Source organism: Mytilus edulis, chromosome 4, assembly GCF_963676685.1.
Source record: "Mytilus edulis chromosome 4, xbMytEdul2.2, whole genome shotgun sequence".
NCBI classification, from domain to species: domain Eukaryota; kingdom Metazoa; phylum Mollusca; class Bivalvia; order Mytilida; family Mytilidae; genus Mytilus; species Mytilus edulis.
The window spans coordinates 37744447-37767285 of NC_092347.1; the positions used below are offsets into that span (position 1 = coordinate 37744447).

Consider the following 22839-nt stretch of genomic DNA (forward strand, 5'->3'; position numbering starts at 1 on the left):
TCTTGGAAACCGATAAATTTATCCATATTGCACCATTACGATCCTTATATGTCAGTTGTATTTTTAAAGACAAATGTATCAACTAGCTAATGAGCATCAGTTAATAATCTTGTCTGCATTGATTCAACTTAAAACTATTGTCTGATCGGTTGTCAGGTGGAATTTTCGAAAATTCATAAACATTTAAAAAAAATCTAAATAAATATTTCGTGGAAGGGCAGACTAGATTTTTTTAGTGTATGAAGACTATAGTTATCACACACACAAAATTGGAATTTTTCGAAGATATGCATTTTCATCATCCAACTTGAAAAACTGTCGTCAAGTTCTTTCAGTAAAAAAATAGCTATTCGAACACACCTTCTCTGTTTTTGTGACTCATTAGATAGGTATTTCATTTGACCTATATATTTCATCTTTTAGTACTGTGATTTTTTTGTGTTATAACGTCAACCTGTAGCTTTAATGTATAAAAATGATAGAATTAGAACGAGACGAAGTATGAAATATTCTTGCTTTGTACGATATCAAGACAAAACACTCAACTCAAACACGCCCTAACATAAAACGGTGCACTCGATTTTCTCTTTTCGATACAATTGTTACCCATTTTTGGAATTTTTTCTTCAGTATCATAATGGAAGGGCAGACACGAAAATTACTGAAGTATTAGATTGATATGGTTTCCGTCCGTGGTATTTTTTTTCAAAAAAATCGGAGGTTATGCATTTTTGTAATCCAACTTGAAAGATACCCATGTCGTCGACTTGATATCTAATTGTTCTGCTTAACTATGAACTAGATAAATTGAAAACTTATGCAAATGGTGTTTTTAAAATAAAACACCTCGTAATTGAGAAGAAAATTGCAATTTTGTTTGTTTCTATTAACTTTTAAAAATTTTGTCACTACAGTAAACAATACAGTAAACATTTATCGCCTTCTCTAACAAAGAGCTTCGATTCTTTTGTTCTATTTCAACCTGGTTTCCGACTGTGATGATCCCTGAACTGTACAATTATTAATTTCAAGGGTTCAAAATACTTGTATGCTTGGAAAGACATCTTTATATAAGGATACTACTTTAAGAAACTTATTAAATCAAGACAACAAAAACACGAAGAATATCACACATGTATAATTTTTATAATTCCATAACTTCTTTTTCTATCCGTTCCAGTAATCAATTAATATAGGGGTAATGTATGTGAAATGAACAGATGATGACAAATGATGCATTAAATGCTTTGGTTGTGAAAACTCGTAAATGCAATGGAAGCACTTGGATGAAGTGCACTTGTGAAATTCTTTCTGTAACCTTTTTGGAAGTTCAAGTTTAAATTGTCAGATTGATGTTCATGTGTACTCTTATGACGTTATAATAGTACCACTATCCGTCTGGCACATAAAATTGATGTGTGCGCACATAGATGGTTTTGTTAACTATACAAAGCCTCTTTCGATAATGGTTTAGGTCGCATAAGTTTTGTTAGACGAGTCTTCTGTTCCTGTGAAAGCACTGGTAACCTTGATGCTGCAGAAGAGGCCCTTGAACTGGACGGTCTTTTCTAAAAACGAAAATAAAATACATAAATTAAGCATTTAATTTAGACAAAAAATCAGTGTTTAAATTTTTGTCAGTTTGGTTTAGTCAAGAACATGGCATTTAAAATTTCTTAAATCCGCCTTAAATTATATTGTTTAAATTTACAGTTCACCTTATAGTAGTAAAATGTATATGCATCAAAAACAAACATCCGTCTTTAAGTAATTATAGACTGCCTAAGTGTGTAGAGACTAATTTTTTTATATCGACGCAACATTTCCTAATTTTCGATGCAAATAATTCTAGGGTTATTGAAAACTCGGTGGTGACATAAACGAGTTGGAACAAGAAAAAAAGATGTATATTTGTCCCAATCGGATATCTCCCTTAGAACAAATAATTCACTGTAAATAAGTGCCCTCTTCGAATCGGTAGCATACATATAAAGTTGATATAAGATGGATTTTGGTTATAATGTACAGACACTTTTTGGTCAAATAAATCTTTTAAAACGTGCTTCAGTTCTTATTCATCCATGACTTTACGTGTCCCCTATGAAGGTTAATTTATAAAAGCGCGTAGGACAAACGTTATTTATAAAGTGAGATTTAATGTTGACCAGTAGCACAACATAGATCATGAATTTATAATCCGCATTAAACAAACAGATAACGGTACTTACGGAATCATCTATCGATTGTACAAAGGCATATGAAAACGACTTCTCTTTTGATAACAGTGGTTCATTACTCCTGTGTGAAGCAATCACTTGCTGTGAACTCATCCCGATTTTTCCTGCTCTAGGGTCCACAGTAAGAGGTTGTTGAGTAGAGAATACTCTATTGAAGTTATTGTCACGGTTACTGAGCTCCATCCGATATCGCTGAACCTCTCGTCGTAATTTTTCCAATTCATCGTTATAATCCTAGGAAAATAAAATAATGTAACTTTATTATGATATATTAAACCTCAAAGCTCTGATACCATGATTTTATATTCAATATTATTTGAAGTAAACGTATGTGTAGATATAATTCATGCAATGGTTATAACATATGATTGATATTAGATACATAAAATACAGTCTTATATGAATGAAAATTTATACTAGTATGCAAATACATGTATGTAAGTTATATCATATTTTTCAGTGGTGATGTAAAAATAGCTTTCTCGTTTACAGCTTTTATTTTATTTTGCTTAATATTTTCTATCAGTTTACTAAATTATAATTCAACTCAATATAAAGTAGGCACATATTGATATAAAACAATGACAAAATTTTATGAAGTATGATTAATATGGTAGTGAAAAGCTATGACTGCTGGGTAAAAAATATAAAAGAACTAAATTTAAGTAAAAATTCAAGTATAAAGGTTAAGTATATGAATAAAGTGTGAAATAAATCAATTTTCCTGTCATACGATTGATCCATATTACCATGTATACATGCGGAAGCAAAGCAAAGAATGAAATTTAAAAAAAAAGAAAAATAAACCCAACTAATTATTTCATGCAAAATGACAATAAAAGTTCGATAACTCTAATCTGATACGAAAGCTAAAGTATTATTTGATATTAAACATCTACAACAGACGGTTATGTTGATTCTCATGACTGGTTTACCCGTGTAAGGGCTTACCTTCCTAGGATCATACAATTTTGAACGTCCAACCTTCCAAGGAAGAAATATAAAATAAGCTAATTCATTTTAAACACAAAACTAGACAAGTAGATATCAGCAACCGAATAGACTCCATGCTCATTTAGAAAAAAAAAAGAATGTGAGTATTTTCTATAGGAAATGGTGGCTTGTAATTATTCAATCAGTTCTGCATGTGTCTGTGACTTTTGTGATTTCGCAGTATGTCTATTTTACAGAAAGGAAAGCAGAGAATGAATAGAATTGCAAAGTTGATATATATGAGTCATACACATAGGGAAGAATATCGGAAATGAGAAGTATATATATTTGTTGAAGTTTGGTAACATATACTGTATTACTATAAATAATTATATTCATAGCTTATTTTAGGCTATGGCACTATCTTTGATAAGAATTATTCATTTGGTTAAAAAAATAAAACTCCATAGACCGATAAAGGAGTCAGCTATCAAATATGATTTATTTTTTCCATTCTTTTCATCAAACGATGTATACGCTACATTGTTCTGGAAATTGTTGCTAATTTTTTATTCTATTGACTTGTTTTGTAATTTTGAATTCAATAAAATAATTGAATAACAACGGTAAATAAAATTCTTTAAAATTTAAATTGAAAAAAAAAAAAATGATTACTAATTACGATTGCACTATGTGGATATTGACAAATAATGATTTAAACAAAATAGTGCTTTGAAATTGAAGTTGACTAAAGTCCAAATTCACATTCTATCAAAGATAGTCCGTTTTTACGTTTCACTTATATATATATCAGAGACATGTATTGCATAAATATATCTTTCCATCTTTGAAAATAGCAAAGACAGGAATATTTTACATGTCTTTTCACCTTCAACTCTGTGAACCTTTAAACTTAAAATAAAATTCGTTGAATTTTAAGTGCGTATAAGTGTCACACCAAATCAACAACATTCAAATTTGTCGAAACCAATGAAGTGTTTCCCTGATCAAGTGAAAAGACTGTAAATAAGTTTACCTTGTTTGTACATGAATGATGTGACTGAAAATAATATGTAACTTTAATTTAAATTTGTTTGTTTACCAGTGAAATTGGATGACATTTAGATTTGTTTGTTTTCCAGTTAAATTGGATGACAAATCGGCTTATAGGATTATAAACCCATGTTACATATCGTTATTGGATATATAATATGTAACCTAATCTCATAAAACGATACTGATTTTAACCTTTTAAGACATGTCTAAGACTATACTGTTTTGATACACATACACAAACGAATGTTTTATAGTTTAAATCGAAATCCGTATGTTTTTATTTTTACTTATTTTGATTACTGTAATTTTAGATAAGTCTAATAGTATCATAAGATTTAATTTGAAATTGGATGTTGTTCTTAACAATTTGAATAAAAGAACATGTAAATATAAAATTGGAACACGTTCATACAGTTTAATAATAACTATGGTATGTCTCAACTAGTGAATATATTTGAAAAGAGTAAAATCATATCGTTTTAAGATACATTAAAGGTTCATACTTTGCATTGAGTTAAGCAACAAGATTTGTGCAAGGTAAATTTGTGTAAATACATATCATATATACATAAACGTGAAAAATCACACTGAATAAAAAGATTATATTAAAAACATTTGATTATTATAATTCAAAGTGGCATATTTTCAAAAAAGTTGTAAAATCGTCACAAGTGCAGACAGACATGATTATAAATCCGTGAGTGTCGCTTAGTACAACGTTATTCCAAAGAGTACCTCATCGCGCTTTGGGGCAATTTGCCTTGAATCACGGCTATTTCTTCTCTTTGCAGAATTGGATGGAATAGGTGAACGTGATGATCGTACTCTATCTTCTCTCTTTTAAGAAGTATTCAATATGCATATATTTCTTTAATTCTCTCTTTCATTTCATAATGTTTAATATGGTGTTGGTTTGCTGTTGTTGTTGTTTTAGTTTATTAAACACACTAGATGTTCCAATCCGAAATCAGCGGAAGGATCTGAGTCCCGATGAGGAATTAATGAAAATTCAGTGTGATGGTTGGAAAGTAAATCCTAGATCCGATAACTACAGAGCACAATTCCTCCGTGCTAATCGCATCTAGATTTTACTTACCAGCCGTTATAAACTGTCTTTTATTCCTATTTGCGATTCGGATCCCTCTGCGGTATCGCATCAGGATCTACTGTGCTGGATAGAACAGGCGTTGATGTCATTTCGGGACCTTTTATAGCTCATCATGCGATATGGTCTTTGATTATTGTTGAAGGTGGTACGGTGACCTAGAGTTGTTATTTCTGTGTCATTTGGTCTAGAGTTGTCTCATTGACAATCATACCACATCTGCAGCTTTATATTTTTTTCCAACACAAACATATGAGACAAAACATTTATTTTATTTGTGTGTTTGGTTTTGGTGTCAATTCCTTCAATTTCTATGTGACAGCTTGTTAGAATATGTCTTATTTAGATGAAACTTGCATCTGTTATGTATACAAAATCGTAAGCATGTTTGAAAATATTTTTTAATAGACTGGTTCATTAAATACATGTTGTAATCGTTTTGTGTTGTTCGGCTTGAAGACTTTTACTTTCTCATTATGTTGAACAAAGATCCCAAACGAGTTGAAAAATATTATGTAATATTGTATAGTTCAGTTTATCTATATATAAAGTAGAGTGTTTATGTCTCAAAAAAGTCTTGGTATAATTCCAAAATTTATTTCAAATCACTTTACCGTACAGATTACACTTTACACATGTCTGATTTTTTTTTCTTACTTAATAACAAGTGTATTAGTACTACATACCGCACGCTGTGATACAATATTGTAATACATAAGATGCATTTTTTTAAATCTTATTCATGCATACTTATTCCAAATTTATAATTAAAAAACAGATTCAAAAACTACTGTCTACTTTTCTTTGTTACAAGAAAGGACAGAAACAAATGTGAATTTTCTAAAGATATTTCTGACTTTTAAAATTCACAATGTAAATATTTGTTTAACAAAATGCAAAAATATTTCCTATAATGAGCTCGTAATTTCGCTTTTAAAATTAACCATAACTAACAAAGGGACTCATGATTCACCAAAGTAGACACTTACCGTGAAAGCTCCAGGAGACAGCCTTGTTGACGGCTGTTGATGGCTTTGAACTTGTTGTAGTTGCTGATGATGTTGCATTTTTTGACTAGCTACTACTTCTGCAACTTTTCTACTAAAGTCTTTCCGCAAATTTTTCAAATCCGTTTCTAATTTAGCATTCTTTTCCTCAAGTTTCATTTTATTCCTATGTGTCTCTTCTAACAATGCTTGCAACTGTTGAAGTTCTTTTTCTAACTTTTCATTAGTTTTTTCAATATCACGTATAATTTCTTTATAATGAATTTCTGTTTCAACCTGGGTCTTTTCTAAATTAGCAACTAATTTCCTTAATTTATCTAATTCCTGGTTTTTCCTAAGAATTTCTTCGTTTTTACTAGCAAGCTGATCAGCTACACCCTGTCTTAATTTTTCGATATCTCTCTGAGCATTTATTAAAAGATCTCTAAGATTTTGGCACTCGGCTTTTTCTTCAAGCAAATTTTTTTCACTTGCTATTAATTTGGCCTTCCATTCTTCCTCTCGACTGTCTGATTCATTTTTCAGAGCACTTTTCAGACGATTTTCTCCAGCTTTTCGTTCTCTGTCTAATTCCAGTTCTAATTCCAATCGTTTAGTTTCTAAATTGTCAATTCTACCCTGTGCGTCTTCTTGCACTAATAATATTTCATATTCAAAGGCTTCTTTCATAGCCTCAATTTCGACTTCTTTCTCATGATTACGGGTAAACAGCATATGAACAACTTGAGTCAATTCGGAAACTTTTTTTGACATCCGAAACTCGAACGTCTTCTTGGCGGAATCGCCAGAGTCAAACTTGAACTGATTCATTTTGATTTAACTGAGCTTTTTATATCAGAACGTTCAAATCCAAATCATTTACTATACAAATCTCGCTGGTTAAAAGTTAGCTGAAATATAACGTGAAAATCATTAGGTTCATTCTTCGTGGAATATTTGTTTTAGATAACATTATTATTGCTAATGATTGAATCTAAATACCTTTTATCAATAAAATCACTAAAAAGTTATAACTCAATACAGCATAAGCAAATTTAATTATATATATTGAAAATTGATGTTAAATCAGTTTTCACATTGATATACCCCAGTATAGTAATAAGTCAATACGAAAATATTGCTTATAAAGTGTTTTTTATCGTTATGGACATATATAAATTACTCTGGGAAAAGCTAATCGAGTTGCCCTACTGTTTCTTCAGAACATATTACACTATTGGCATCTTGTAAATATAGCAATGTGGTGATAGACTGAAAATTGACCTGTGCAACAAAGACGAAAAATTGTTATCGAGTTGTTAGTTGTAAAATTCCTTTACATGTGTTTGTACCAAGTAATGCTCTTCAGTTTGATCTTTCTGATCATTATATGACTTATTTGTCGACTTTGACTGGCAAAAAAATAAACATCAAAAAGTTAAAAGGGTATTTATATAGGGTTAATGGAGTTCTTCCATGGGGCATTTAAACCAATGCTAAAGAAAGGCATCCGTTTTGATGTTCTGGTTTTACAAATCCCGTAAAAATGAAGTCTTTAAATCCGATTTTTCGGGTAAGGTGAGTTCCCTAGATTGCCGAGTCTACCTGTTGGATTGGTTGATGAATATTTTTAGTTCTGAATATGCATGAGAACTATGCCACGGAATGCTAAAAATAAAAAAAATATAATAAGAGAGTAAATTGTTATTTGCTAAAAGTCCATTAGAAAATATCTCATGCATATTCGGAACGAAAAAAAATAAAGGTTAATGCGGGGTTCACACATTGCCGCTTATTGCTCCCGTTTGAGATCAGACAGCGATACGACACGAAAAGTGAAAAAGTCGGATTAGTATCCTCAATTATCTGGAATGTCCTATTATTGTCTGAACGCAGTCGTTTTAGTTCGTAACAGATTCCTACTGGTTCGAATAGTTCGGCAAAGCACCCCGACAGTTAGGTGCGTCCCGTAACATTCGGGGAAACTCAGCCGATTTTTTCTAGTCGGATTACAATCGTGCCTATGTCGTGACAGATTCTGCTGTATCGGATCGAATTCCTAACAATGTTCTGTGTATTCGGGACGGTGTCCTGTGGAACGGGAATGATCTGGAGAAGTCCCGACAATAACAGAATACAATACGACTGAGACCAGACAAAGCCGTTTGCAATGCGATAGAGCGGACCGTGATAGGATTACGCTCCGACAGTACCCGATCATCCCGATTATGCCGACAGTTTTCGAACGGATAACTTCCGTCAGCGTCGGTTCACTGTCTTGTCACTATCTGATCTCTGTCGGATTACATTCGGTAGAATCGGGACGCAGTCGTGACAGACTCGGTCGAATTTTACCTGGCGAAAGATACAAATCGAATTTCCATCCACGATTCACACGATCTTGATCAGACTTTTGACAAATTTTAATCGGGAATGATCCTGCCAAGGACGGCAGTAAAAATCGTGAATGTGTGACCCCAGCTTAATACAAAATGTAGGTTCTTCAAAAAAAAAAAAAAAAGAACGAATGGCAGGAAATTTAAACGGCTTCTGGAAAATGAGGATACAATAATTTTAGCTGGCAATATGCCACCCTGGGACACCTTAGAGAGTCGTTACAAGAGTTATATAGCGTTCAGTGTGCATGACAAAGCTCTACATACCAGTCCTCATTTCGATTTGACATGGCTGAGTATCTATATATGATGGAACGGAAAAATCTAACCAGTGACCATATCTATATACCCAAGTCAATATTTGGGTGAATATATAACAAAGAAAAGATTTAAAATTTAATTCTCTTGTTTTAATCTGCTGAAAGCTCTTTACCGAGTAACCAAAAGTATCACTCCTATTAAAAAAGTGATAAGACGATGGTAAGAATACTAGAATATCCCAATATGTTCTGTCTCACATCTCTCTAATTTAATAGAGAATGGAAGTAGGGAATGTGTCAATGAGACAACAACCCGACCAAAGAGCAGACAACAGCCGTAGTTTATTCAAGTAAAATGGTTACTTATATAAACATGCGTATGCTGTAGTTGTCAGAGGCATCTAGCCTTCATTTTTACCGATTCGATAAAAAAAAAACACGTTATTTTTAGCTGTCCTATTTCTTTATAATTTCACTGAAAATATATTAAATGGCTAGCCCCAATAGTAGATAACTATCACAGTAAACAAATTGCATATTTATTGGGAGGAATAATGATGTATTACCTTAGCCAATAACTATTAAATACTTTTGACTTTTGAAATAAACGACCGAATTCCTAAAATATATTGATTCAATCCGTTATATAACGTGATAAATTGAAAAGACAATATTACACCTGAGAATATTGACAAATTTACACGGTACACCATTCATTTACCAGGGACAATAATTGACAAATAAGATAGAACTTTAAACGTTATCAGTTGGCTTCAAGTTATATATGCAATCTAGTATTGATTCCACTTTAAGGTCTATGTCAATACTTCATTGTTAGAAAAATATTTTAGCAAATAAAAAACTGATAATTCATAACGCGTAAATAGAAAAATACCATCAGGTACTATGTGGTGGATTTTAAAAAGAATTATTATTGCATAAACTTTACTGTTATATGCTATCTGCACAGGAAATAAAATCACTACATGATCCTACAGGATCCTATTTGTTTATCAATTATAGAATATACTTAAAAATGCATTTTTACTTGCGACAAAACAAAAGTTTCCGGTTGAGTTACATAGAAGCATTATAAAAAATTTTAATAAAAAAAATATTTTTAAAACGAAGGCAGTACCTTATAAAAAATTTACAACGCTGACTTTGTAAATGTATCTAATAAAACAGCCATATTAAGATGCTTATACATACAATGTACTTCAATAACTAGTTGGTAACTCCTCTTCTATACTATTAATCTCTAAGGATACAAATGTACCTTATGCTTCGGTACTAGATCGATCGAAACTTTGTCTGTAAATTTACAATTCGTAAACTATGTTATCTTTATCATATATAACATTACGATTAGGAGCGGGAGATACCAAAGGGACACTCAAACATAAAAAGAAGATGTGGTATGATTGCCAATGAAACTCAAAGCCCATATGTCGTAAGGAAACTAGCAACGCCGTGGCAAAAACATAAAGACAAACAAATCTACAGAGTACTAGAGAGAAGACTGACAATCATACCACATCTTCTTTTTTTATGAGCAGCACAAACCCACCAACACTCTCAGGCGGTTGAAATAAATAGGATAGGCCATTTTATGCTGTCAAAGATTTGATATTCACATTTGAACTTTTGAACTTTTTGATTTTACGAAAATCAGTGCTATCCGTTTTTATCCATAATGGTTCAACGATACCGAAGATTGATAATCATAAAAGGTAACCAGGATGTAACATATTTTATTTGGATGCTAACGGGATGTGGAGTAATGTGTCAATGAGGCAACAACATGTAGAAGTCAATCTATGGTTTTCAACAATAAACAAGTGTACATGTCTAATCTATATGTCAAGCTTTAAAGCGTCCGAAGTCTAGAAAAAATAATTCAGTAACTCCACACGGAGTCCTACTAGGAATTTGATAATGTATTTTCACGATTTTATTCGATTTTTTCATGTTTGAATAACAGTATTGGGAAATATATTTACGTTAGAATAGATCTAAACGATTGATGAGTTTTGGAGAAAAGGAAAGTAATTCTGACAGACAATGCAAAACAAGAACGTATTTGAGAAGAGATGTGGCTGTGTATTACATCATGAACATCTAGACAAGAACAAAAATGAACTTCTAATGAATCCTCATTAAGAGACTGGATGCTAAATTTATGTGACCATGTTTCTACACTACATTTATTTTGAACAAGCTTTACGTTATATGTCAAAAAATCATCCTCTAACCAGACAAACAAAATATATGATCCAAAGAAGACGTACAAAATGTAGGACGTCAAAACTTACATGCATTCTATTTAAAAATGAACCTTTTGGAAAATGAAACGGGTTGGGTCAAATGTCACCGATTGCGTTGAAAATTTGTTTCTGTTGAAAGGTTGCATTGTCATTCAATCAAACGACACCGAAAAAAATGAGAGTATTGATTTCCAGTTCCTATTTTTTGAACTGCTTGGATTTCACGAGACTTTCATGTCGCCTTTGAGACTGTGAGGATTGCGCGCACACACACAAACATAGATCTAAATTTTGCAATACCAGTTCGTGACATGTTAAAATTGGATCAGGTTGAAATTGAGGCGGGTGGATCTTGCTATGAAAAAAAATACCTCAATTTGTAACTTTTTCAGATCAACAATAAAAATAGCTTTTTGATATAAAGCTTTTCCCAATATTCCATGAGATTGGTATCTGGCGAACGTTCACCGAGTCATTGTTATGCAACACTGTAATATTTGGAACTGGACGTTAAGACAAATAGATCGATCAATAAAAACGCAGTTAATCAGTCCAACACAACTTTGAAATATTGATGTGTCTTAGAACATTATGTCTTAGAAAACAAATGAACAATATTATGTCAGGAAAATAAAATACTGAAGTTTTTCCTTCATGTACGGTTATATCCTAGAACGATTGTAAACATTAAATTATTATTATTTAACAAAAACTTAATCTATCCTAAATAATTATGATTTAATCTGTTTTAAATAATTTATTTTTGAAAAACCTTTTGTAATGTGTGTAACTGAAGCTAATATGTTCAAAGGTGTTAAGCAAGTTCAAGTTTACACTTGCTATTTATTTTTTCTAAAAAAACTTACTTAAAGTTACTTAATATATTATCATTGTATTCTGTTTATACCCCTTGACCAATTAAACTTATTGGGTCTTATATAAAATAAGAAATTAAAATAGAGTAAAATTCCCATTTAAAACTAAGTACGTATTACAAAATAAAAGTGTGTGAATATACATTATTTTAAAAGAGTGTGTATAAATAGTTTATTAACGTCGATGCTGTGGTTTTTTTTAAATATTCTAAGACTTGTTTAGATTCATCAGTTAATGACACAGCAACCCAAAGACAAAATACCTACAAGACATCTTCAGGGCTATGCACAGTTTTCAACATTAAACAGGACTGTGTCAGTAAATGACTTACAAATGACATGTCAATATGTGGAGAATAAACTATTTTTTTCAGATTTCAAAATTTCCACTTTTTAGTTTCGATATATGTATTCATTGATTTCTAATCAAGTTGGCTGAAAGAAGAACAGTGGCGGATCCAGGGTGTGTGTGTGGGGGGGGGGGATGATCTGGGGTTGAAACCCCCTTTTTTGTACGATCAATGCATTTGAATTTGGACATATGGTTGGCCATGCACCTGCCTCTTATCCTGGGTAGGGACCCCTCTTACAAAAGGATGGATCCGCCCCTGCGGTAACCAATAACATGCAAGATATAAACTTTACACAAAACATACAATTACTCTATCTCGTGTAGTTTATTTAAATAGATCATCATGATTAAAATTGAGAATGGAAATTGGGAATGCGTTAAAGAGACAATAACCCGATCAAAGAGCGGACAACAGACAAAGGCCACCAATGGGATTGCATATGTCACTTCACAAAAAAGGCGTAGTTACGAAAAGTTTCTAAATGAATCTTCGTCATATATCAAAATAATTCAATATTCCTACCTGTTGGAACAAATATCCATATTAAACATAATTATCCTACTCCAAATAAGTAATATTTCCCATGGAACCGGATAAGTCTTGAATAAACACCGTGTATACATAAATAATTTCTCGTCTCTATGCGTGAGATTAGACGATCAAAATCACGAATAATTTAAAAATGACCTCGATTATTAAAATACCTTCTAGTCTCAATGCCCGTTAACACCAATTTAAATTTCTGACAATTTGAAAGACGATTAATTCAATCTTTGATTGAATGTATGCAAATGCACTTGTATTACTAACATAAAGATTAATTTTAAAGCACTTTATATACACTGTAGAATATTTTAAAATACAAGTTGAAAACGGCTTATGGTAATATTAATGCAACTGGAAATTAGAAATTGTCGTAATAAGCTCACTGCTGAAGGATATGATTTATAAAAGCAAGAACTAACACCAATTATCATTCTTGGAGCAATTGTGGTTATATTTGCACACGAGTTCTTCATTATTTAGTTGATTTTATGAAATTTTAAGTTAATATAATGATTTAAATAAAAGCAGTTAAAATATATTTGTATTTTCGCCTTTATTTTGTTAACGGGCAAACTTTCCGAACAGGAAGATACACTAAATGCTTAATTAAAGACATGTTTGGTTGAATTTCCAGCTGGAATTACCAGTGAAAAAATCTAAGCGTCTAAGAAATACAATCATCGCCCGATATTGCGACCCCCGGGGATGGAAGGGGGGGGGGGTGTTAAATCTTTTAACACATTGATGCGATATGATTTATACTAAAAAAATAAAGAACCTTAGTGAGCGCGCTCACATATCCACGTCCCCATATTGTCACTTGATAAATAGAATAACTGGAAGAAGAAAAATGTATAAGAAAAAAAAAATGAATCTTAATTTCCTGTCGATATGCACATCCACATAGTATGTCCTTATTATCTAAAAAGGTTTCATCAAATTCTATTGTGTGGTTCGAGAGGAGTTGCGATGACAAACTGTTGCAGTAGTACATTGAAGCAAATAAGTTCAAAGGGGCGTTACTCCTAGAATTTTTTTTAGTCGATATGCACATCTATGTAGTATGTCCTTATTATCTACAAAGTTTCATCAAATTCTGTTGTGTGGTTTCAGAGGAGTTGCGATGCCAAACTGTTGCAGTAGTGTATTGAAGCAAATAAGTTCAAAGGGGTGTAACTCATAGAAAAAAATGAATCGTAAATTCCTGTCGATATGCACATCAACATATTATGTCCTTATTATCTTAAAAGGTTTCATAAAATTCTGTGGTGTGGTTTCAGAGGAGTTGCGATGACAAACTGTTGCAGTAGTATATTGATGCAAATAAGTTCAAAGGGCGTAACTCCTAGAAAAAAAATTGAACCGTAATTTCCTGTCGATATGCACTTCTACATAGTATGTCCTTATTATCTAAAAAGGTTTTATGAAATTCTGTTGTGTGGTTAAAGAGGAGTTGCGATGACAAGAAACAGGACTGACGGACGGACTGACGGACGGACGATCAACCGAAACTTCGTTGCGTGGGGTATAATAGCACACCGAAGAACAACTTTGACACAAGGATGTAAAGAAAAAATACAGGTTATACACAGTGTGCCAAAATGAGCAAAAGCGAAAATTTGATGAAAGACCGACAAAAAAGGAATATCAATTTAAGAGTTTAAATAGTTATGAATCCTTTAGACATTTCAATAGTCCATTTTTTCCTGTACTGAAAAATATACATTGAATAAAATTGAAAATGGAAATTGGGAATGTGTCAAAGATACATGTACACCAACCCGACAAAAGAGCAGAAAACAGCCGAAGGTCATCAATGGGTCTTCAATGCAGCGAGAAAATCCTTTTTAGATACATAAATGAAGACTTTTTGGATATATGAATTATTTAGTGAAGGACATCAGTAACCAATCTTACAGAGGAGGGACGACAAACTCGGTGCTGTGTGCAATTTTATTCCAGGTCACATGGTACGATATCAGCTTCCGTTTGGCCTCTTTAAATATTGAAAAAGATCGATTTGATCATATTTTTATTTCAAATGTTTCTATGACTATTGCATTCATAAAAAATATAGCAAGTTTTCTCATAGAAAAATTTACTGATGACCGAAAATAACTTTTAATTTACATAAAACATTCAATGATTTTTTACTTCTTTGGATAACTTATATCTAGCCATCTTTGGAGTCAACAGAAATATCCGAAACACATTGGCACGTCACAGTATATATACAACAGGCCCCACCAAACACCCACATATTATTTATGTATGATATGAAACCTGTTCAGGAAGACACTACAAATATGTTGAAATTTCAGGATACACTTATAAAATACAGCACATTTGAGTGGGGATTAAACATTTTAAGATGGCTCGCGGGTACAAATATTTAGCCAAAAATTAAACATTTGTTTTTTTCATTACAAATTTTATTTATCACACTATTAGTTATTACTTACTGATATGGTTCAATAAGCAACCAAAGAAATAGATTCGGTTTGGCCCCAGATGACTTTTAAAATATTTATATCATTGAATAAGCTCCAAATTATCTCCCTTTGGTGCAAAAATGTCATTTTTTGGCATTAAAATGAAATATCTTTTTTAACTCATCGGTGACCTATATTTTGTATGCCCCACCTACGATAGTAGAGGGGCATTATGTTTTCTGGTCTGTGCGTCCGTCTGTCTGTTGTACCGTTCGTCCGTCCGTTCGTCCCGCTTCAGGTTAAAGTTTTTGGTCAGGGTAGTTTTTAATGAAGCTGAAGTCCAATCAACTTGAAACTTAGTACACATGTTGCTTATAATATGATCTTTCTAATTTTAAAGCCAAATTAGACGTTTGGCCCCGATTTCACGGTCCACTGAACATAGAAAATGAAAGTGCGAGTTTCAGGTTAAAGTTTTTGGTCAAGGTAGTTTTTGATGAAGTTGGAGTCCAATCAACCTGAAACGTACAGATTTTCCCTATGGTATACTCATTCTAATTTTAATGCCAAATTAGATTTTTTACCCAATTTCACGGTCCATTGAACATAGAAAATGATAGTGCGAGTGGGGCATCCGTGTACTTTGGACACATTCTTGTTATTATTGTTTTCAAATAAGCTGTACATAAACTAAATAATTGTAAAATTTAAGCGATTTCTGTAAATTAGTTCTTTTTTTTATTTCGATATTACCTCTATTTCTCCTATTAGTTCAACAAAAAAAGGATATTAACAAAAATGTATCCTTCTTTCGGAGGCAGATTGTGAGCTTAAATGAACGGTGACCCCATTTTTTTATTACATTTTTCTATTAAGTATATGATAAAGTTCATTTATAGAAAAATATAGCGAAATCCTATATTAGAAAAAAAAAAGATTTATACCCGCGAGCCTTCTTAAGAAAAAATATATTGGACAAGCATAAAAAAACATCTCTTTACACGAGAAAGCTAAACAATAATTAAGAAAAAAAAACCAAATCGTGGCTTTTGGATGGAATACTTCACAATTTCTAAATGGAAGTCTCCTATATACTGCATAAAATATACCACATATCAACTTCTTGTATTATTTTAATTTTAGTTTCTTGTGTACAATTTGGAAATTAGTATGGCGTTCATTATCACTGGACTAGTATATATTTGTTTAGGGGCCAGCTGAAGGACGCCTCCGGGTGCGGGTATTTCTCGCTACATTGAAGACCTGTTGGTGACCCTTTGCTGTTGTTTTTTATTTGGTCGGGTTGTTGTCTCTTTGACACATTCCCCATTTCCATTCTCAATTTTATTAAACAATATTTAGTGTAAACTGTTTTTTCATTTGATTATAATGGTGAGAACGGAGTCTGTACTAAGTCTAGTAGTTTATAAACGACAAAGTTATAAGCAAAGCTTACAAGATTTACCGAGCAATTTTCAACTTTTAAAGGATCTTATTAAAATAAATTGAAATGTAAATTTAATAACAGACCTTCAAAATGTGACGAGAATGTCCTGGTTAAAAACTTTTGTTATTGAAAGATAATTTGAGAATAAATTGATAATTGAATATGGTTAAGTCATGAACTGATTCTTACTTTTGATATCAATTAGAGTTTAAACAGGCCGCCATATTATGTATATTCTATATTATCAGTATAATTTTCCTCAGTTGCCTTTATAAATATATTTTCTTTAATAATCAAAATTAACATTAAAAGTGATTGATTACTCGGTATAAACGAGGTTTTTACATTACGTAGTATATGATTAAACTGGAGTAAATGGAAGTATACTAAAGTACGTACCTCACATGTTTAACTTAAGGATAATGTAAATAAAACTCTAAAAAACCATACTTGCAACTGTATGTTTGAACACTCTAATCGACTATAGAACTTATAGACTAGATCACATCTTTAATAGAATAACAATTTTCAATTCAATTCAAAGTTTTATTGCCATATAAACTATACAGTTTGTGACATATAACAACAACAAAAACAAATAAAGACAATAACTAAGTAACTCAATATATATACACAAATTCAGGTAAATATTAAAGGGTCCCCTGTCCTCAGTTCCATTGACTTTTTTATAAAGGATCCTAGTTTATTCACTTGTGTTGGTGTTGATGGGTTAAGTATATATATAACTTTGTCATTGTCAGTGAGATTAGCAAATGAATTACTTTCTCTGTTAATGCAATTAAAATATGTTAATCTAATATTTGAATTATGAGAACAATTTATTAAAAAATGTTTCTCATCATCTAGTACTTTGCATTTTTTGCAAAGTCTCTCTTCGCGAGGAATTTTAAAATGCCTTCCTTTTTCAATTAATAATGAATGGTCACTGATTCTAAGTTTTGTAAATAATAACATGATATCAGTAATATGAAAAAACAGCTGTTAAATATATCAGAAGATGTGGTATGAATGCCAATGAGACAACTCTCCATCCAAGTTATCATAGTACACAGAGTTGAAAACACAAATTAAGTGTTCATATTTGAGAAACATATAATTTTTAAAGGTTTAACTTAGATAAATATCTTGATATCTTCTGATTAGCAGTAAAACACTCAGTCTAGTTTACAATGGTGTCCGTTTGGCTATGCGGGATGCATAAATAGGCGGGACATGTACAGTCAAACTAGGAACTCGAGACGAAAGACACCGGCGGGACATTCAAACTCATAAATGAAAAAGAATGTCACTCTACATGTGCATATGATAAAAATTGCTAGACTTCTGAAAGAACTAGACCCTGTAAGAAATCTTATTTCAGATCTAGATAATATGGATTTTGCTTACTGATGAAAGAGTTCAGGGACAAAATAAGCTAAAAATATGAATCGGTTATGGAATTCCTTTTTGAGGTATTTGTTTTTAAAAAAATGGGAAAAGGCTGACTCAGGCTTTTATTTATGATTATCATGACCTTGTAATGAGCTAATGAAGAAAAGTGGGTGATATAGAACAAAATAGTTTACCCTGTATTTTAGAAAAAAACCAAGGAGTCTGAACATCTGACACAATTCTTAAACTTGACCTGATTACATCCTTATGTTGTCAACGTGAAGCTGACTGCTGTACATGTCGAAACCGTGACCCCAGATTCCACACTACAGAGGTTCGTGCTCAGTCTTTTGTTTTCTATGTAGGATTTTGAAGACTTGTTGTTTTTCGTTCGTTTCTTTCTCGGTTTTTTTTCTTGTTTTTCATTTTTGAATTCCCCTTGACATCTGTCGCCTTTTTTCTCGATATTTAATGTAAATAAACGGAGATCACGATACCAACATAACGACAGAAATATATAAAAGTACATTTTAGTCTAAGTACCACAGTTCTGCAAGCAGCACGTATAATGATCCATTTTCGATATACGGAGCCGATAATGCAACAAAGAGTCCCTAGCAATTAAAATCAAACATTGTACCTACGCTATTGCCTATGCATATGCTTTAATAAGTTACTCTCTTAATTATTCGTCTAGAGATCGACAATCTTGCTGCATTTTAAGTATAAGTATGAAAGAAGGTACTATATTAAGTTCAATACTCTGTAGAAATATGCGTTTTAAATAAAACAGGCAAACCGTCAAACGCGATTTAAAAGGCATTGGAAGTGATTCATGTTCGTACGAGATATTTAATCTAAAAAAAAATCTATGAAACAAAATCTACTGTATAAATAAATAATTCATTAACTACAAAAAAAGAAACCAAAAGAAACTCAACACTTACTTGGTATTCCCATAGTTACCAAATTAACAATCATATGTTTTATACTTCCATTCAAACGATTGAATTTTTAGTAGACATCTAAATGTTAAAAACACTGAAATCTGACACCATGTGTTTAGTATCGAAATACCCGTCTGTCTAAATATGTGATCGTGTTTATACGTACACAACATCTACCTGTGTTGTTTCGTTTAGAAGCAATATACGATTTAAATTTCTTCACCTATTTTTTAAATCACCAGTTGTTTACCGTTATGTCTCGCTAAGTCTTTAAAGAGTCCCTTCTTGACTTATCTATTGTTTGTGCCAGTGCGCATCTATTGTGTGTGCCAATACGCACCGTTCGTTACTTGACAAAGCCACAGTTTGTTTCTTTCTTTTATTCTCTATAATTTTCAAAAGGTTACAAGTTATCTCTTTAGGTAATCATGTCCTACGGTGTACGTCAAGGATTAAAATATTATCTTTTGACTATAAGTGTATTATAGAAGTGATTCGATTTAAATTGGTTCTTTTCTTCCGATTATATTTAGTGATTTAATTTAAACATATTTTTTCGTAACAGTATATTGAAATTTCACTTGATATTTAAGCATATTGAAAACAATCTTTTTTGAAAATATTGAGTTATCGAATTAGATCAGTTACATGACATTTGGGATATAAATTTCAAAATGTTTTTCATTGGTGATTTATAATCACTTAATATTTAAATATTTTTTCAGCCTATAAAACGATTTAAAATACACGAATATTACAATTCAATTCAAAGATATGAAGTTGAACAACTTAAAACTATTTGTTATGGGAGAAATTTTGCTCATTAAGAGGCATTATCGAAATGAAATAATACAATAGCACATACAAAATGTACATCACGACAGTAAATTTTTAGTTTTACAAGCATTTTTTCATTGCACCAATGTAACCATGGAAGCTTTTATGGTTTGAATTTAACTGTGTTTATATATTTTTTATCAATTGTAAAAAGAATTTAACGCATATGTTACTACTCTGGTTGAACTAGTTTAATTCTATTCATTTCATCTTTAGTATACGTTAGTGTTTCGGGGTCAGTTGAAGCCCACCCCCGGATGCGGGATTTTCTTGCTGCTTTGAAGACTATTTTTGATAAACGTTCTGTGTTATAGACTGTCGACATCATATTGTAACTAAAGTCACACATTTCTTCACTTTTCCGAAACCCATGGATTGACTGAGGTATATACAAATCTAAATGCGGGAGTATAAACTTATAATATTCTTTTTTTAATCTTTATTATACCCCCGCTTTAAAAAAGGGGGGGTATACTGTTTTACCTCTGTCTGTCAGTCCGTCCGTCCGTCCGTCCGTCCGTCCATCAGTCCGTCCGTCAGTCCGTCCGTCAGTCAGTCAGTCCGTCCCATGAAACTTTCGTCACATTTTTCTCAGGAACTACACATCCACCCTTTCTGTAATTTGGTATCAACATTTATATATGTCAGCCATACCGTGTGATGCGTTTTCAGATTCATCACTTGACAACTTCCTGTTTACCGAACACTTGTCTGATTTTACACATGATAGCCAAGTTGAAAATTTTCGTCACATTTTTCTCAGGAACTACAATACAAGGATTTCTGAAATTTGGTTTCAGGATTTATATAAGTCAGCTATACCGTGTGATGCGTTTTCAGATTCATCACTCGACAACTTCCTGTTTACCGAACACTTGTATGATTTTACACATGATAGCCAAGTTGAAAATTTTCGTCACATTTTTCTCAGGAACTACAATACAAGGATTTCTGAAATTTGGTTTCAGGATTTATATAAGTCAGCTATACCGTGTGATGCGTTTTCAGATTCATCACTCGACAACTTCCTGTTTACCGAACACTTGTATGATTTTACACATGATAACCAAGTTAAAAATTTTCGTCACATTTTTCTCAGGAACTACAATACAATTATTTCTGAAATTTGGTTTCAGGATTTTTATAAGTCAGCTATACCGTGTGATGCGTTCTCAGATTCATCACTCGACAACTTCCTGTTTACCGAACACTTGCATATTTTTACACTATTAATATTATCCACTTGCGGCGGGGGTATCATCAGTGAGCAGTAGCTCGCAGTTTCACTTGTTTTGCCTGCCTTATATAAGGACATTGGCACGCTCTGTGCTAAAAATAAACCGATGAAACAACTCATCGATGGGGTGGTTTAGTTGATTTAATGGAAGGATAAACTTCTGACATTTTCCATCACCTTCATTTTCCGTAAGAAGTTGAAATGCCTGCCCGGTTGATCGACCTTGTAGTAGTATTTGTTCTTGACCTGTATATAAACATAATACTTGCACTGTAAGTTAATCAAACAACATCAAATCAATTGCTTATCGTTGAAGGCCGTACGGTGACCTATAGTTGTTAACTTCTGTGTCATTTTGGTCCATTGTGGACAGTTGTCTCATTGGCAATCATACCATATCTTCTTTTTTATATTATCTTTAACAAGAAAGAATTAAGATTTCAAATATGAATTAAAAGAAAACTACTACTTTCTTCACGTTTTTTGATTGACGTTCCACTTTACAAATGGATCATTTCAGTGACGTTTACGAAGCACAACGACGAATCTATTATCATCCTATTTCGAGTTCAAGCAATGCCGATTTCGATCATTTGCTAGCACGATTGTTTATTAAGACTTGATATTTAAAATGGCTTTGGCATACTATGTTCATTTCAGTACCTTAGTGATTTTATCGACATGTTTAGTTTAGAAAATCTGTAAACCGAGTAAGATGCGAGTCTCCCTAAGCATGGTTTTGATAAATTCGCCTGTAAAGGAGGAGCGAAAGATAGCAAAGGGACAGTCACATGTGACGTGGAATGATAGGAAATATTCAGTGATAGTTTTGACCCGCTTGTTCAAGTTCCGCGTAAGTTGTATTGGCCCTGACATTATGGGAGGGTCTTAACTTTTGTATCTATCGTTCGGTACAACGTATCTTTGATGTGTAAATACATGAACCAATGAAATATACATTCAGTTTTAAAAGACATATCATGAGAAGTTTTTGCATCTTCACTGTAGTACATAAACTACTAGTAATCGATAATATATAGGTATAGGAAGATGTGGTATGAGTGCCAATGAGACAACTCTCCATCCAAATAACAATTTAAAAAAAAAAGTAAACAATTATAGGTCAAGGTACGGCCTTCAACACGGAGACTTAGCTCAAACCGAACAACAAGCTATAAAGGGCCCCAAAATTATAAGTGTAAAACCATTCAAACGGGAAAACCAACAGTCTAAGCTATATAAAAAACGAGAAACGAGAAACATGTATAAAGTACATAAACAAACGACAACTACTGTGCATCAGATTCCTGACTAAGGACATGTGCAAACATTTGCATGGCATATATAGTCATCATTAAAAGCTACATACCAAGTTATGGTTTCGTTGACGATTTGCTTTATGATATAGAATCGGATTGACTCTTTTAGTTATCCGAACTTATTTCTGTAGCATATGCAATTATACCTTAACATTCTGGTTCAATTTGTGTTTACTCCTTAGATCATTGCTTGGTTACTTTAAATGAGTATAGT

General features: G+C 32.3%; 2 protein-coding genes across 12 annotated transcripts in view; both read right to left on the reverse strand.

The window, feature by feature from the left end:
* The window catches only part of LOC139521836 (protein FAM184A-like), a 94511-nt gene extending 81301 nt beyond the window's left edge, over window positions 1–13210 (reverse strand). For 4 of the 6 annotated variants that reach the window (XM_071315487.1, XM_071315488.1, XM_071315486.1 and 1 more), the window contains exon 1: window positions 12991–13209. The gene's annotated coding sequence lies outside the window, so the exon portion shown is untranslated. Of the gene's footprint in view, window positions 1–12990 lie in introns of all 6 variants that reach the window. The other 2 variants (XM_071315483.1, XM_071315489.1) reach the window with 2 other exon arrangements.
* Window positions 1124–19430, reverse strand: LOC139521837 (protein FAM184A-like). Of its 6 annotated transcripts, XM_071315492.1 has the most exons (6): window positions 19233–19398; window positions 6321–7228; window positions 4207–4230; window positions 3189–3221; window positions 2229–2471; window positions 1124–1568 (listed from the first exon to the last, which is right to left on the reverse strand). In XM_071315492.1, exons 2-6 carry the CDS (start codon window positions 7146–7148, stop codon window positions 1440–1442), a joined length of 1257 nt encoding a protein of 418 aa, XP_071171593.1. In that variant the 5' UTR covers window positions 7149–7228; window positions 19233–19398; the 3' UTR covers window positions 1124–1439. The 6 variants fall into 6 exon arrangements, with proteins under 6 accessions (XP_071171593.1, XP_071171595.1, XP_071171591.1 ...); XM_071315494.1 differs by lacking the exon at window positions 3189–3221 and having other exon boundaries at window positions 19233–19430; XM_071315490.1 differs by lacking the exons at window positions 3189–3221; window positions 4207–4230; window positions 19233–19398 and adding exons at window positions 4962–5063; window positions 19410–19427.
* Between the last annotated feature and the right edge of the window lie 3409 nt (window positions 19431–22839).